We start from the raw sequence: 12430 nt of genomic DNA, 5'->3' as shown, positions 1-12430 counted from the left end.
AAATATACAGTCTATAATAAAATTGAAAAAGTCTATATACAGTGTGTGCAAATGAGGTAGGATAAGGGAGGTAAGGCAATAAATAGGCCATAGTGGCAAAATAATTACAATATAGCAATTAAACAATTAAACACTCTTATTCAGAAGGGTTCCAAAGAATCTTCAAATAACCCTTTCTTCCAAAAAGGTTTCTTCAGATGAAAACGGTTCTTGGTAGAACCCTATCCCTCTGCAAATAATCATTTCTAAGAGTGTACACTAGAGGTCGACCGATTAATTTTCATAACAATCGGAAATCGGTATTTTTGGGCGCCGATTTGCCGATTCTTTATTTTTTTTAACACCTTTATTTAATCATTATTTAACTAGGCAAGTCAGTTAATAGCATATTCTTATTTTCAATGACGGCCTAGGAACGTTCTGCCTCGTTCAGGGACAGAACGACAGGTTTTTAACCTTGTCAGCTCGGGGGATCCAATCTTGCAACCTTACAGTTAACTAGTCCAATGCTCTAACACCTGATTACATTGCACTCCACGAGGAGACTGCCTGTTAGCCAATGCAGTAAGCTAAGGTAAGTTGCTAGCTAGCATTAAACGAATCTTATAAAAAAACAACCAATCAATGACTGTCATTGCTCCAATGTGTACTTAACCATAAACATCAATGCCTTTCATAAAATCAATACACAAGTATATATTTTTAAACCTGCATATTTAGCTAAAAGAAATCCAGGTTAGCAGGCAATATTAACCAGGTGAAATTGTGTCATTTCTCTTGCGTTCATTGCACGCAGAGTCAAGGTATATGCAACAGTTTGGGCAGCCTGGCTCTTTGCGAACTAATTTGCCAGAATTTTACGTAATTATGACAACATTGAAGGTTGTGCAATGTAACAGGAATATTTAGACTCATGGATGCCACCCATTAGATAAAATACGGAACGGAATAAACGTTTTGTTTTCAAGGTGATAGTTTCCGGATTAGTCAAAGGTATATGGTTTAGAGAGAAATAGTCAACACGTTATAATTCCTGTAATAACTTGTGGCTGAATTTGAAAGGGGTTCCTTTGTTATTTTACCGTTCATGTCTTCCATTGAGAATGTCTTGATCTACTTCAAATAAGGTCTGTGTTTCATGCAGGCTTAAACCGCCTCGACGTTTTGATACCCGTGTAAATCTCACTAGGATAAGGTAACGTTTGTCAACATATTTTCATAAATCCACTCTACAAAAAAATGTATCTTCGCTTATATTTAGCCAATATTGATCAGAGTTACCTTGTCCTATGGATATCTACACAGTTATAAAATTGGCACGGTGATGTAAGCCTACACGAAACACAGACCTTATTTTAAGTGAATCTAAAAATATCCTATGGAATAAATGAAGGAACCGCTTTCAGATTTTGCTAGAAGGTGTCATGGGAATTATGACTCGCACTTTGGTTGTCAATTCTTACCATGCCCATTATTAAAAACAGGATTTCCTGCATATAGAAATTAAAGTTTTTGATTTCAACATTCATCACAGGTAACTTAAACTCGATTTTTATTCAAACAGTTGAGAGTATTTGTCTCCTAAGCAGACTCTTCAGTTGTAACGGCTGGTGCTCTCCTCATCCTCAGATGAGGTGAGGAGAGAAGGATCTTCAGACCAAAACGCAGCTTCAGGGAAATAAGCCATCTTTATTATAAATACGACGATGGCACGAAACAACACAAAACACTTTCCAAACTACAAAACAAGAAAACGACGTTGACGAAACCTGAACTTAAACTTACATAACTAAACATAAACTTACGTACAGGAAACAGACGACATCGAAACGAAACGAAACAAACAAACGCTACAGTCCCATGTGGTACGAACATACATACAGACACAGGAGACAATCACCCACAACGAACACTGTGACAACGCCTACCTAAATATGACTCTTAATTAGAGGAACGCCAAACACCTGCCTCTAATTAAGAGCCATACCAGGTAACCCAAAACCAACACAGAAACAGAAAACATAGAATGCCCACCCAACCTCACGTCCTGACCAACTAACACACAAAACAACTAACATAAATAGGTCAGGAACGTGACATCAGTATCATTGTCACTTCAGAGCTGCGTGTGTGTGTATTTATGTATTATATTAAGTTAAAATAAAAGTGTTCATTGTTCATTCAGTATTGTTGCAATTGTCCTTATTACAAAAAATTGTGTGTGTGTGTATGATATATATATATATATATTTAAAAATATATATATTTTTAAATAAATCGGCCGATTAATCGGTATCGGCCTTTTTTGTCCTCCAATAATCGGTATCGGCATTGAAACATCCTAAATCGGTCGACCTCTAGTGTACACACCCACGAGACAGCCAGTATCACATTTTTACTAACAGTTCAGCAGCAGCCCAACTGTTTTATGTCCCCCATCATCAAAAATAACTAGCTAGCCAGCCAGCCAGCAAGCCAGCAAATTGCAAAAAGAAGGTAAGTTGACAGCGAAGGCAGGGAATTTCACGACAGTTGGGAGATCGAGTACTTGTTTGTGGACCATCGTTTGCCAAAAGACTGTGGCCGTAATGAAAGAATTTAACATAAGGTGCAATTATGGGACAAAACACTGACTTGAATAGACATCAGAGGCTACAGAAAGTGGCAGAGTTAAATAAGGGCCTTGTACAACAGCAGACTATGTTTTTAAAGCCAAAATCACAGAGTGATGCAGCTGTAAAGGCCAGATTCTACCTAGAATGAAATAGCTAAATCAGGCCGACCATACACCAAAGGTGATTTTATGACGCAGTGCATGGTTAAAGTTAGCAAAGTAGTGTGCCCAGAAAAAACGCAAGCATCTGCAAATGTCAGCCTTAGGAGAAATACAGTGGCAGATTGCGTGGATGAGCTAGCCACCGATCTACAAGAGCAGCTCGCTGAAAAAGCTAAATACTTTGTAGCTTACTCACTTGCTGTTGACGAGAGCATGGTTGCTACAGACACTGCTCAGAATGTCAATTCTCATGCCTGGGAGGGATTCGTTAGTGAAGAGCTCTTGGGTGTTAAATCAATGCATGGCACGACCATAGGAAATAATTTTTCAATAAGTTGAGAAATGTGTAAATGACCAAGTTACAATGGGATAAACTTACGGGACTGACAACAGATGTGGAACCTTATATGTGCGGTGGGAGGAGCGGATTGATTGGGAGGATGCAAGAGAAGATGCAGGAGGAGAATTGCCCCGACGAGCTGACAACATATTACTGTGTTATACATCAGGAGGCACTTTGTGGTGAAGTACTAAGGACGGAACTGTAAAAAAAACAGTAAACTTCATCAGGGCTGAGGGCTTGAACCACCATCAGTTTCAGTCATTTCTTGACGAGGTTCATTCAGAACATCAAGATGTACCCTACCACACAGAGGTCCATTGGCCAAGTTGGGGCAAAGTGCTGAAGAGATTTTTTTTGTGAGGAAATCTGTTGTTTCATGGAGAACAAGGGGAAAAACATCACTGAGCTCCTATCTAGCCCCCAAAACAGCTCTCAAATCACAGCAACAGCAGATGTTGCTAATAAGAAAACAGTGCTGGGTGTGTCTCTCGCTGTGTGTGTGTGTGTGTGTGTATGTGTGTGTACGTGTAGAGTTCAAAGACTCGGAAGGAACGCTATAATTCCATCCTCCTGTCTGTCTGTGACCCTTCCAATCTCACACAGCGCTAATTCAGTAGACCCCTAGCGTCCCCAGTCAACATTAAACACATCACTCCTCTCAAGTCTCACACTCATTTCCACACAAATTTTCCAATTTTGGATAAAATACCTGTTTCTGTGGGTGATTACAACACATATTAAAGCCTTGATTAATAAAGGTTCCTCAAGGCCTGCGATTTATAGTTACGGGAAAAATCATGGCTGTGCTACTACAACCAAATGAAGGTGAGAAAACCAGGCTAGAAATGGATGAGGCCAAAGATGCTTAACAGTTATGCTAGCAAGTGAGTTATGTTAGTATTTGATGTTAATCAAAGTCCTACAGAAGGTAAAACACATGGTGTGGATATTATTACTTTTAAAAGTTGTATTATATTCGATGTAAAAAAAAGAAATACTATAACTGAAATGTACCATCAAAAGATAGCGGCGCAAAAACGGAGCCTTGCGGCACACCCCATTAAAGTCTGTATGGTTCAATATGCAAAGAACGATTTCTCATACAGCATGGATGTTAGGTGTAATTTAGAAATATGTAGTAAGATAAATTAACATCACTCACTGTTCTAGGTGGTGGCAAGTCTGGAAGACTCTTCTGTGGGGCAGGGACATGTTTTCCTGCTCTCCCATTGGCCAGGGCATCTGGTGTGTTGCCTGGTCATTTTGACAGAAAAGAAGGACATTAGATGAAAAGCAACAATGGCCATCAAAAGGAAGATAATCATTTCACAAATGCAAAGAATAATAGTGCCTAAGACAATCACAATATTAATATAAAGGGTAAAAACAACACGTATCAGCCTTTTGTAAGGCCTTAATCTTTTTCACTAGGTCTTAAAGGACTACTTTATACATGGGATTGTCTTCCCCTTAGTAACAATTTATATTGAACTATATAACCTTCCTTCTTAAACACCAATGTGTAGCATACACCTGGGTGATGCATGTCGGTTACATTAGCCTTCTAGCCAAAATAACAATGTTAACATTTTGCCTAATAGTTATTTGCCTATTTCTCTGTTCATTATGACAGTGGGTCCTTGTCTTTAAGCTACTGTATGCACATGCCATAACAGCAGTCTTCCCCTCTCGGCAGACATTCCACCTCTCAGCATGTAGACATCTGGGTTGCCATAGGAACCCAAGCAGAGTGCTTTATACTAGACAACTCTAGTCGTAAATTCACAGGAGCCACTGAAAGTTACAGAAATTACATTCAAACAACTCTGCCGAGCTCACAAATTCAATACATCTGGCGGTTATCACTAAATCGCCACGATGTTGACATAAACGCATTCAAACCGACATATTGAGTTTCAAAACAGTTGGTTGAAAGAAAGGCTTTCTGTCTAGCCATGTGGGTACGAGATGAGATGTAAGTTAGACAAGACACCCAACATGACAGGTATTCCCTTTTGTGTCCTTAAAAAAAAGGACCTCAATGTGTCTATACATATGCAGTCTTTAGTCTATGTTATAATAAACACCCTTCCCAACCCCTCCATTCAAATAAAGAAAATGGTCTAGAATGCATGACAAGGGGACTGCATCTTTTTGATCTGAGAACACCCTTGTACTTGGGATGGCTGTAAAAGAAAGCCTGTGGCTTTACTGGCCTTCAGTGGGGTAGATGTGTGTTAAGTCTAGTGTTCGGTCTGCTCATTATTTATCACAGTCCAAACAAAATGGCTGGCCTCAGGTGGTGGGTTTGAGAAAGGGGACAGAGAGAGAACTACTAAGAAATGCACAGGAAACGAGTGTGTGTGTGTGTGTGTGTGGGGGGGGGGGGGGGGGGGGGGGGGTGGAAAGGGTGTTTCACACTCCTAGAAATAATTCTGGGTTTTCACAGCGAAACTTGGTTTATTGATTGACATGAAGCAATTTTATTCTATGTGACTCTTATTTGTGAGGGACTGTGACTTGAGTTAAAGCCAGACCTGGGTTCAAATACATAGGTAAAATACAAAAAGTGCAAAATTCAAGCTAAATTAAGTGCACCTCAAATATTGGATTATGAAAGTATGTAAAGCCTCAATAATACTAATTTACAATGTATGAACCAAACAAGTACAGAGTGCTACACCATCAAGCAGGTTCCACCTTGTAGGAAACGACCTTTGAACTCTCACCTCTGTCAGCTTTGTCCTGACCCTGCCCAGTCACAATGACTTTGTTCATGTAGATGTACTCCTCATCACCACCACCACCACCACCACCACCTGAAACATAGCAGTTGAGAGAAAACAGTAACATCAATCAACATGAGAAATATACTTCATTATGAATGCTGCTGATACAACCTACTTCAGAATTAAGTTTTGAATGAACAGAAGAATCATGATATGATACTGTACATTGTGGCAGCCCAGGGAAGTCAGAGGTGAAACTCTAAATAAAATAAGATTCACAACAAAGTTTTAATCAATTAATGAGATTAATAAATTACTATTGAGATTAATACACTGATAGTCTATCAACATTTCTACTATATAACAACATTCCAAAATTCACCCTGAACAAAGACACATTCTAGTGAGATCAAAAGCTATGGATAAACCGAGATAAAAAAAAGGTTATTATTCCCATGGTGCATTTATCAGACATGAGTCAGAACGTTCTCCTCTTTTTGAAGGTTGTAAAGATCATAGGTCTGACTTACACTTTCAGATCCTACTATATCTGTTTGGATCAAGGGTTACACATCATGTAAAGACTACACTATGGCCCTGTACACACTCAAGTTGTACAATTGAAGTACGACAGATTTGGCAAAAATGGTGTGATTACAACGGATAGTTTTTCTGCACAAACAAATAAGTACAAAAGTGTTGTGGAGGCACAGTACAACAGTTGTGGAAGTATTTCTGTATCAGAGAAATATTATCAATATTATCACAAATAGGGCTGTTGCGGTGACTGTATTACCACCACACCGGCGGTCACGAGTCATGAAGGCAGTCAAATTCAACATGACCGTTTAGTACAACGGTAATTAGACTTAGCTGAGCTTTGATGCTGCTGCTGGTCATTAGTAGCCTACCAAACTTGCTAACGTCTTGACATCAATGCAAATGTATTCAAAAATCGAATCAAACACCATACGAGAGCCCAATGAGCTCATGATGCGCAACATTTCTATAGGCTATGCAATTGTGGGAGAAAACAGAGTGATGGCCTCTATTAAAAAGAGGAGGATCCAATCAGCTTTCTATTGGCTAGGCCTACTATATTTATTTCTCAACTTTCCTAATATTAAGCACATTGCTTATATTTACAACAGGAGAACAGCCTACATGGCTGGCATGAAAATAAACTCTGGGGAAAAGCGTTCTCCATTCGCTATTTAAATGCATAGATGACATGTATTTTTTCCCGCTGCCCCTGTTTCAATACAGGTGCATGATAATGGTCAATTCTAAATCAAAACAAATTTCACACATATGTTATTTAGTAAATGGAAAGACAAGATTAAATCAATAATAGTCTGATGGGTGAGAGTATTATCGTATCACTTGTGAATGACATAGTAACACTTGTGAATGATGCCCAGCATAAGAAACAATGCCTTTTAGTTGGAATCATAGTCACACACCTCATGTAGCCTAGCCCATAGGCCTATATGTTTTAATAAGGTTTGTATCACAACTAAAGTGGCCAAATAACTTCTTAAAATTAAGCACATTCATCTACTTTACAAGGGATGTAGAGCCTAACTGCAGCGCGTGAGTTTCTAGTTTGGGGAAGATCACTATAAAATGCACCTTTATGAGGCCTCCCGGGTGGCGCAGTGGTCTAGTGCACTGTTGCAGTGCTAACTGCGCCACCAGAGTCTCTGGGTTCGCCCCCAGGCTCTGTCGCAACCGGCCGCGACTGGGAGGTCCGTGGGGCGACGCACAATTGGGCTAGCGTCGTCCGGGTTAGGGAGGGTTTGGCCGGTAGGGATTTCCTTGTCTCATCGCGCTCCAGCGACTCCTGTGGCGGGCTGGGCGCAGTGCGCGCTAACCAAGGGGGCCAGGTGCACGGTGTTTCCTCCGACACATTGGTGCGGCTGGCTTCCGGGTTGGAGGCGCGCTGTGTTAAAGAAGCAGTGCGGCTTGGTTGGGTTGTGCTTTGGAGGACGCATGACTTTCGACCTTCGTCTCTCCCGAGCCCGTACGGGAGTTGTAGCGATGAGACAAGATAGTAATTACTAGCGATTGGATACCACGAAAATTGGGGAGAAAAGGGGTTTAAAAAAAATATAAAAAATAAATTGCACCTTTATAACAAAAGCATAACATGCATAATTGCATTTGCGATCACTGTTGATAATAGTGTTTTCCTCTAATGGAATATTTGTGCTTATAGCCTACTACCATTTGTGCATTGCACCGCTTATAATGTGAAGAAATAGCCTAATAGTTTATCAACATTTTAAGCTAAACTTTCTGATCTGTTTTTTTGATGCCAGTGGTTGTATTCATTTGGGATCTATCGCATCCCACAACTGTCCCAGACTATGTTTGGAATATTTATTTCTCCCACAGAATAGAATAGGTCGACTTTTGTACTATGGGGGATAGTAGATTAACATAGGCTAGTGCTTTTGCTGTTCGTTAGGCCTAAACATCTTGTTTGCTGACAAAAAATAAATGTGGACAGTTCTTCCAATATCTTCAATATGCATCTTGGAATTGAATAAGGACACGCGCAGTTGCGTCGCCGATGTGTCCGTCTTAACTTGTAGCCTGTGAGAGACGCTTCGGATGGTGCAGAACACTCAGGGAGAAGGGCACAACACGCCTGGATTTTTTTGGGGTGTATTACAGCCACAAAGGGGATGCCGCCATGAAATTCGAGGCATTATCAAATGCTTGTCAAATTGTGAATGAGAGACTTTTGGAGTGTGTAAAACATGCGGGGAAAAAACTAAGCAGAGCTCATGCCTTTCAAGCAACTTTTTTCAAATCATCATTAGTCTCATCACGCAGCCTTAAAATGTATTAATTAGCCCAATGTTTGTAGAACAACTAAAGTTACATTAATAACTCTAAATTAAGCAGATAAGAGAACCTATTTCTTTGTTAACCACTCAACACAGAATAGCCGCATCTGCGCACTCCCTCAAATCGTTTGGAGAAAATATTTATATTATTTGTTCAATTGTATTCTTCATACTATAAAATAATATAAAATAATGCCATGGAATTATAAGCAAATCTTGTCAGCTAAATGAACTAGTGTAGCCCACAGCTAGTGTAGCCCACAGCCATTTGACATTGCCACATCAGGACAACTCTGTCACGTCCTGACCATAGTTCTTATGTGTTTTGCTTGTTTAGTGTTGGTCAGGACGTGAGCTGGGTGGGAATTCTATGTTGTGTGTCTAGTTTGTCTGTTTCTGTGTCCAGCCTAATATGGTTCTCAATCAGAGACAGCTGTCAATCATTGTCCCTGATTGAGAATCATATATAGGTGGCTTGTTTTGTGTTGGGGATTGTGGGTGGTTGTTTCCTGTCTCTGTGTTTGTGGTCTGCACCAGATAGGTCTGTATCGGTTTGCCACTTTTGTTATTTTGTATTTGTTTAGTGTTCACAGTAGTTTTGTTAATTAAACATGTTGAGCACTGGCTACGCTGCGTGTTGGTCCGATCCCTGTTTCACCCCTTCTTCTAGTGAAGAGAGGGAAGGCCGCCGTTACAAACTCAAGAGAATACTATTATTTTCTTCTGAAATAGACTACATTTTCTTAAAATCATGCTTCTTTAGACCCGTCTAAAATAAATAATGTATTTATTGTGAAGGTGTAGGCGATATTACATAGTCTACAAGCTATTTTAAAAAATCGAATAAATCGCCTGGAGATGCTAAATGTTTTTATGTTAATTAACATTCAAATTACCGTGAGACCAACAGTTATTTGCTTGACAATCACAAGCTGACAACATTTTGTGACCGCCACAGCCCTGATCACAATAAATGTGTCAAATGCATTGTACATCAGTTGTCAAATGCATTATACATCAGTTGTCAAATGATTTGTACAACACAAGTGTCTGCGGGGGCTCTGAGGAGAAAGAGTCACATACAAAGTATACGATAAGAGTTTTTTGAGACGGGGATAGTCAGTTTTGGCTACTGCAGTGTACACTCTGAGAAGAAAAGGAGCCTCGAAGAACCTTTTGGGATTCAAAATGGTGATGTCAATGTGGGTGAACCTTTTCGAATCAAAAAGGTTCCTCGAGGAACACATTTGTAAAGGTTCAAACAGGAACTTATTTTGTGAGGGGAGAGGTTCAAATTTGAACCTTAATTGTAATATATTATTACTGTCATTGACATGATTATTATTGATATTATTATAGTAAAAGCATTACATTAGTATTTTAATATAATAACTATCAATAATATTTTGTAACAAAATGGTGACTATTGTAATGGAATACTACTTTGCTCTTTAAAAATTCACATTATGTCAGCCTTTAACCTTAAAGTAGTATGTAGCTTGGTCTTGGTGGGATAGCTCTCTTCTATCCATTGCTTCCGTCTTTGATTGGTCGGCTTTGTGGAGGAGAGGAGCGTGGTTGGCAAAGCATTTGTTTATAGTAGTGAGTAGTGAATAAAGGTTTTTCTGTTGAATTTCTAGGGAAGTCAGTAGGCAGATAAATAGAGGTAGAAATAGGTCAATCATAGATATATCAATGATTGTAACCTTTAATGACTATACAACTGAACACATAAACAGGAATGACAATTACTCTCACGGATGGCATAAAATAACTTCTTGAAAGCCATGCCCCCAATTAGCCACGCCTTCAGTCTTCTGATATATACATTATATACACTTTACTATAAATACACTTAACTGTTAATAATAAGCCAGGAAATTACATTTAGAAATTCAATTTAGTTACAGTTGGACAAGCTACATCAGTTCTTGACTCTATTGCTGAGTCTGACAGGCAAATCCAACGGCGAAATGAATCCAAAATGCTCTGCACGCGCCAGCAAAAAGGTTCCTCCAGGAACCCTTTGCTACATTGAACCATTAAAGGATACTTCCAAATGTGCAAATATAAAGTCATTGACTAGCAATGGTTCCTTGAGAAAGTCCAGGGTTCCTTGAGGATCTCCAGGGATCCTCGAGTCAACCTTAATTCTAAGAGTGTAGCCTGTTTTGTGAATGTTCTAGAAAATCAAATCGTACTTGTTACATGCGCCGAATACAACAGGTGTAGACCTTACAGTGAAATGCTTACTTACAAGTCCTTAACCAACAATGCAGTTAAGAAACATAAGTGTTAAGTAAAAACTAGATAAGTAACAAATAATTTAAGAGCAGCAGTAAAATAACAATAGCAAGGCTATATACAAGGGGTACCGGTACAGAGTCAATGTGCGAGGGTACCGGTTAGTCGAGGTAAATGAGGTAATATGTACATGTAGGTAGAGTTAAAGTAAACAGAGAGTAGCAGCAGCGTAAAAGAGGGAGGCAATGCAAATAGTCTGAGTAGCCATTTGATTAGCTGTTCAGGAGTCTTCTGGCTTGGGGGTAGAAGCTGTTAAGAAGCCTTTTGGACCTAGGCTTGGTGCCACTTGCCGTGCGGTAGCAAAGAGAACAGTCTATGACTAGGGTGGCTGGAGTCTTTGACCATTTTTAGGAACTTCCTCTGACACCGCCTGGTATAGAGGTCCTGGATGGCAGGAAGATTGGCTCCAGTAATGTACTGGGCCGTACGCGCTACCCTCTGTAGTGCCTTGCGGTCAGAGGCCGAGCAGTTGCCACATCAGGCATTGATGGAACACGTCAGGATGCTCTCGATGGTGCAGCTGTATAATTATTATTATTTTTTTTTCTGAGGACCCATGCCTAATTGTTTTAGTCTCCTGAGGGGGAATAGGCTTTGTCGTGCCCTCTTCACAACTGTCTTGGTGTGTTTGGACAATGTCAGTTTGTTGGTGATGTGGACACCAAGGAACTTGAAGCTCTCAACCTGCTCCACTGCAGCCCCATCGATGAGAATGGGGGCGTGCTCGGTTCTCCTGTAGTCTACAATCATCTCCTTTGTCTTGATCAAGTTGAGGGAGAGGTTGTTGTCCTGGCACCTCACGGCCAGGTCTCTGACCTCCTCCCTATAGGCTGTCTCATCGTTGTCGGTGATCAGGCTGTTGTGTCATCGGCAAACTTAATGATGGTGTTGGAGTCTTGCCTGGTCATGCAGTCCTTAGTGACCAGGAAATAGAGGCGGGTACTGAGCCCGCACCCCTGAGGGGCCCCCCGTGTTGAGGATCAGCGTGGCGGATGTGTTGTTACCTACCCTTACCACCTGGGGCAGCCCATCAGTTAGTCTAGGATTCACTTGCAGAGGGAGATGTTTTGTCCCAGGGTCCTTAGCTTATTGATAAGCTTTGATGGCACTATAGTGTCGAACGCTGAGCTGTAGTTAATGAATAGCATTATCACATATGTGTTCCTTTTGTCCAGTTGGAAAGGGCAGTGTGGAATGCAATAGAGATTGAATCTGTTGGGGCGGTATGCAAAATGAATTGAGGCTAGGGTTTCTGGTATAAGGTGTTTGATGTGAGCCATGACCAGCATGTCAAAGCACTTCATGGCTACAGACGTAAGTGCTATGGGTCGGTAGTCATTTAAGCAGGTTACCTTCGTGTTCTTGGGCACAGGGACTATGGTGGTCTGCTTGAAACATGTTTGTATTACAGACTCAGTCAGGG

At 40.4% G+C, this 12430-nt stretch overlaps 1 protein-coding gene across 2 annotated transcripts in view; it reads right to left on the bottom strand.

Moving 5' to 3' along the window:
• The window catches only part of afap1l2 (actin filament associated protein 1-like 2), a 159539-nt gene that overhangs the window by 85698 nt on the left and 61411 nt on the right, over positions 1-12430 (bottom strand). For both annotated transcript variants that reach the window (XM_055921013.1, XM_055921006.1), the window contains exons 3-4: positions 5849-5938; positions 4282-4373 (exon numbers count right to left, since the gene is read on the bottom strand). In XM_055921013.1, coding sequence (XP_055776988.1) covers positions 4282-4373; positions 5849-5938 — 182 coding nt within the window. The remainder of the gene's footprint in view (positions 1-4281; positions 4374-5848; positions 5939-12430) is intronic.

The sequence above is a fragment of the Salvelinus fontinalis genome, chromosome 1 (genome assembly GCF_029448725.1).
Source record: "Salvelinus fontinalis isolate EN_2023a chromosome 1, ASM2944872v1, whole genome shotgun sequence".
Taxonomy (NCBI): domain Eukaryota; kingdom Metazoa; phylum Chordata; class Actinopteri; order Salmoniformes; family Salmonidae; genus Salvelinus; species Salvelinus fontinalis.
This window is presented reverse-complemented; position numbering and strand designations above follow the sequence as displayed.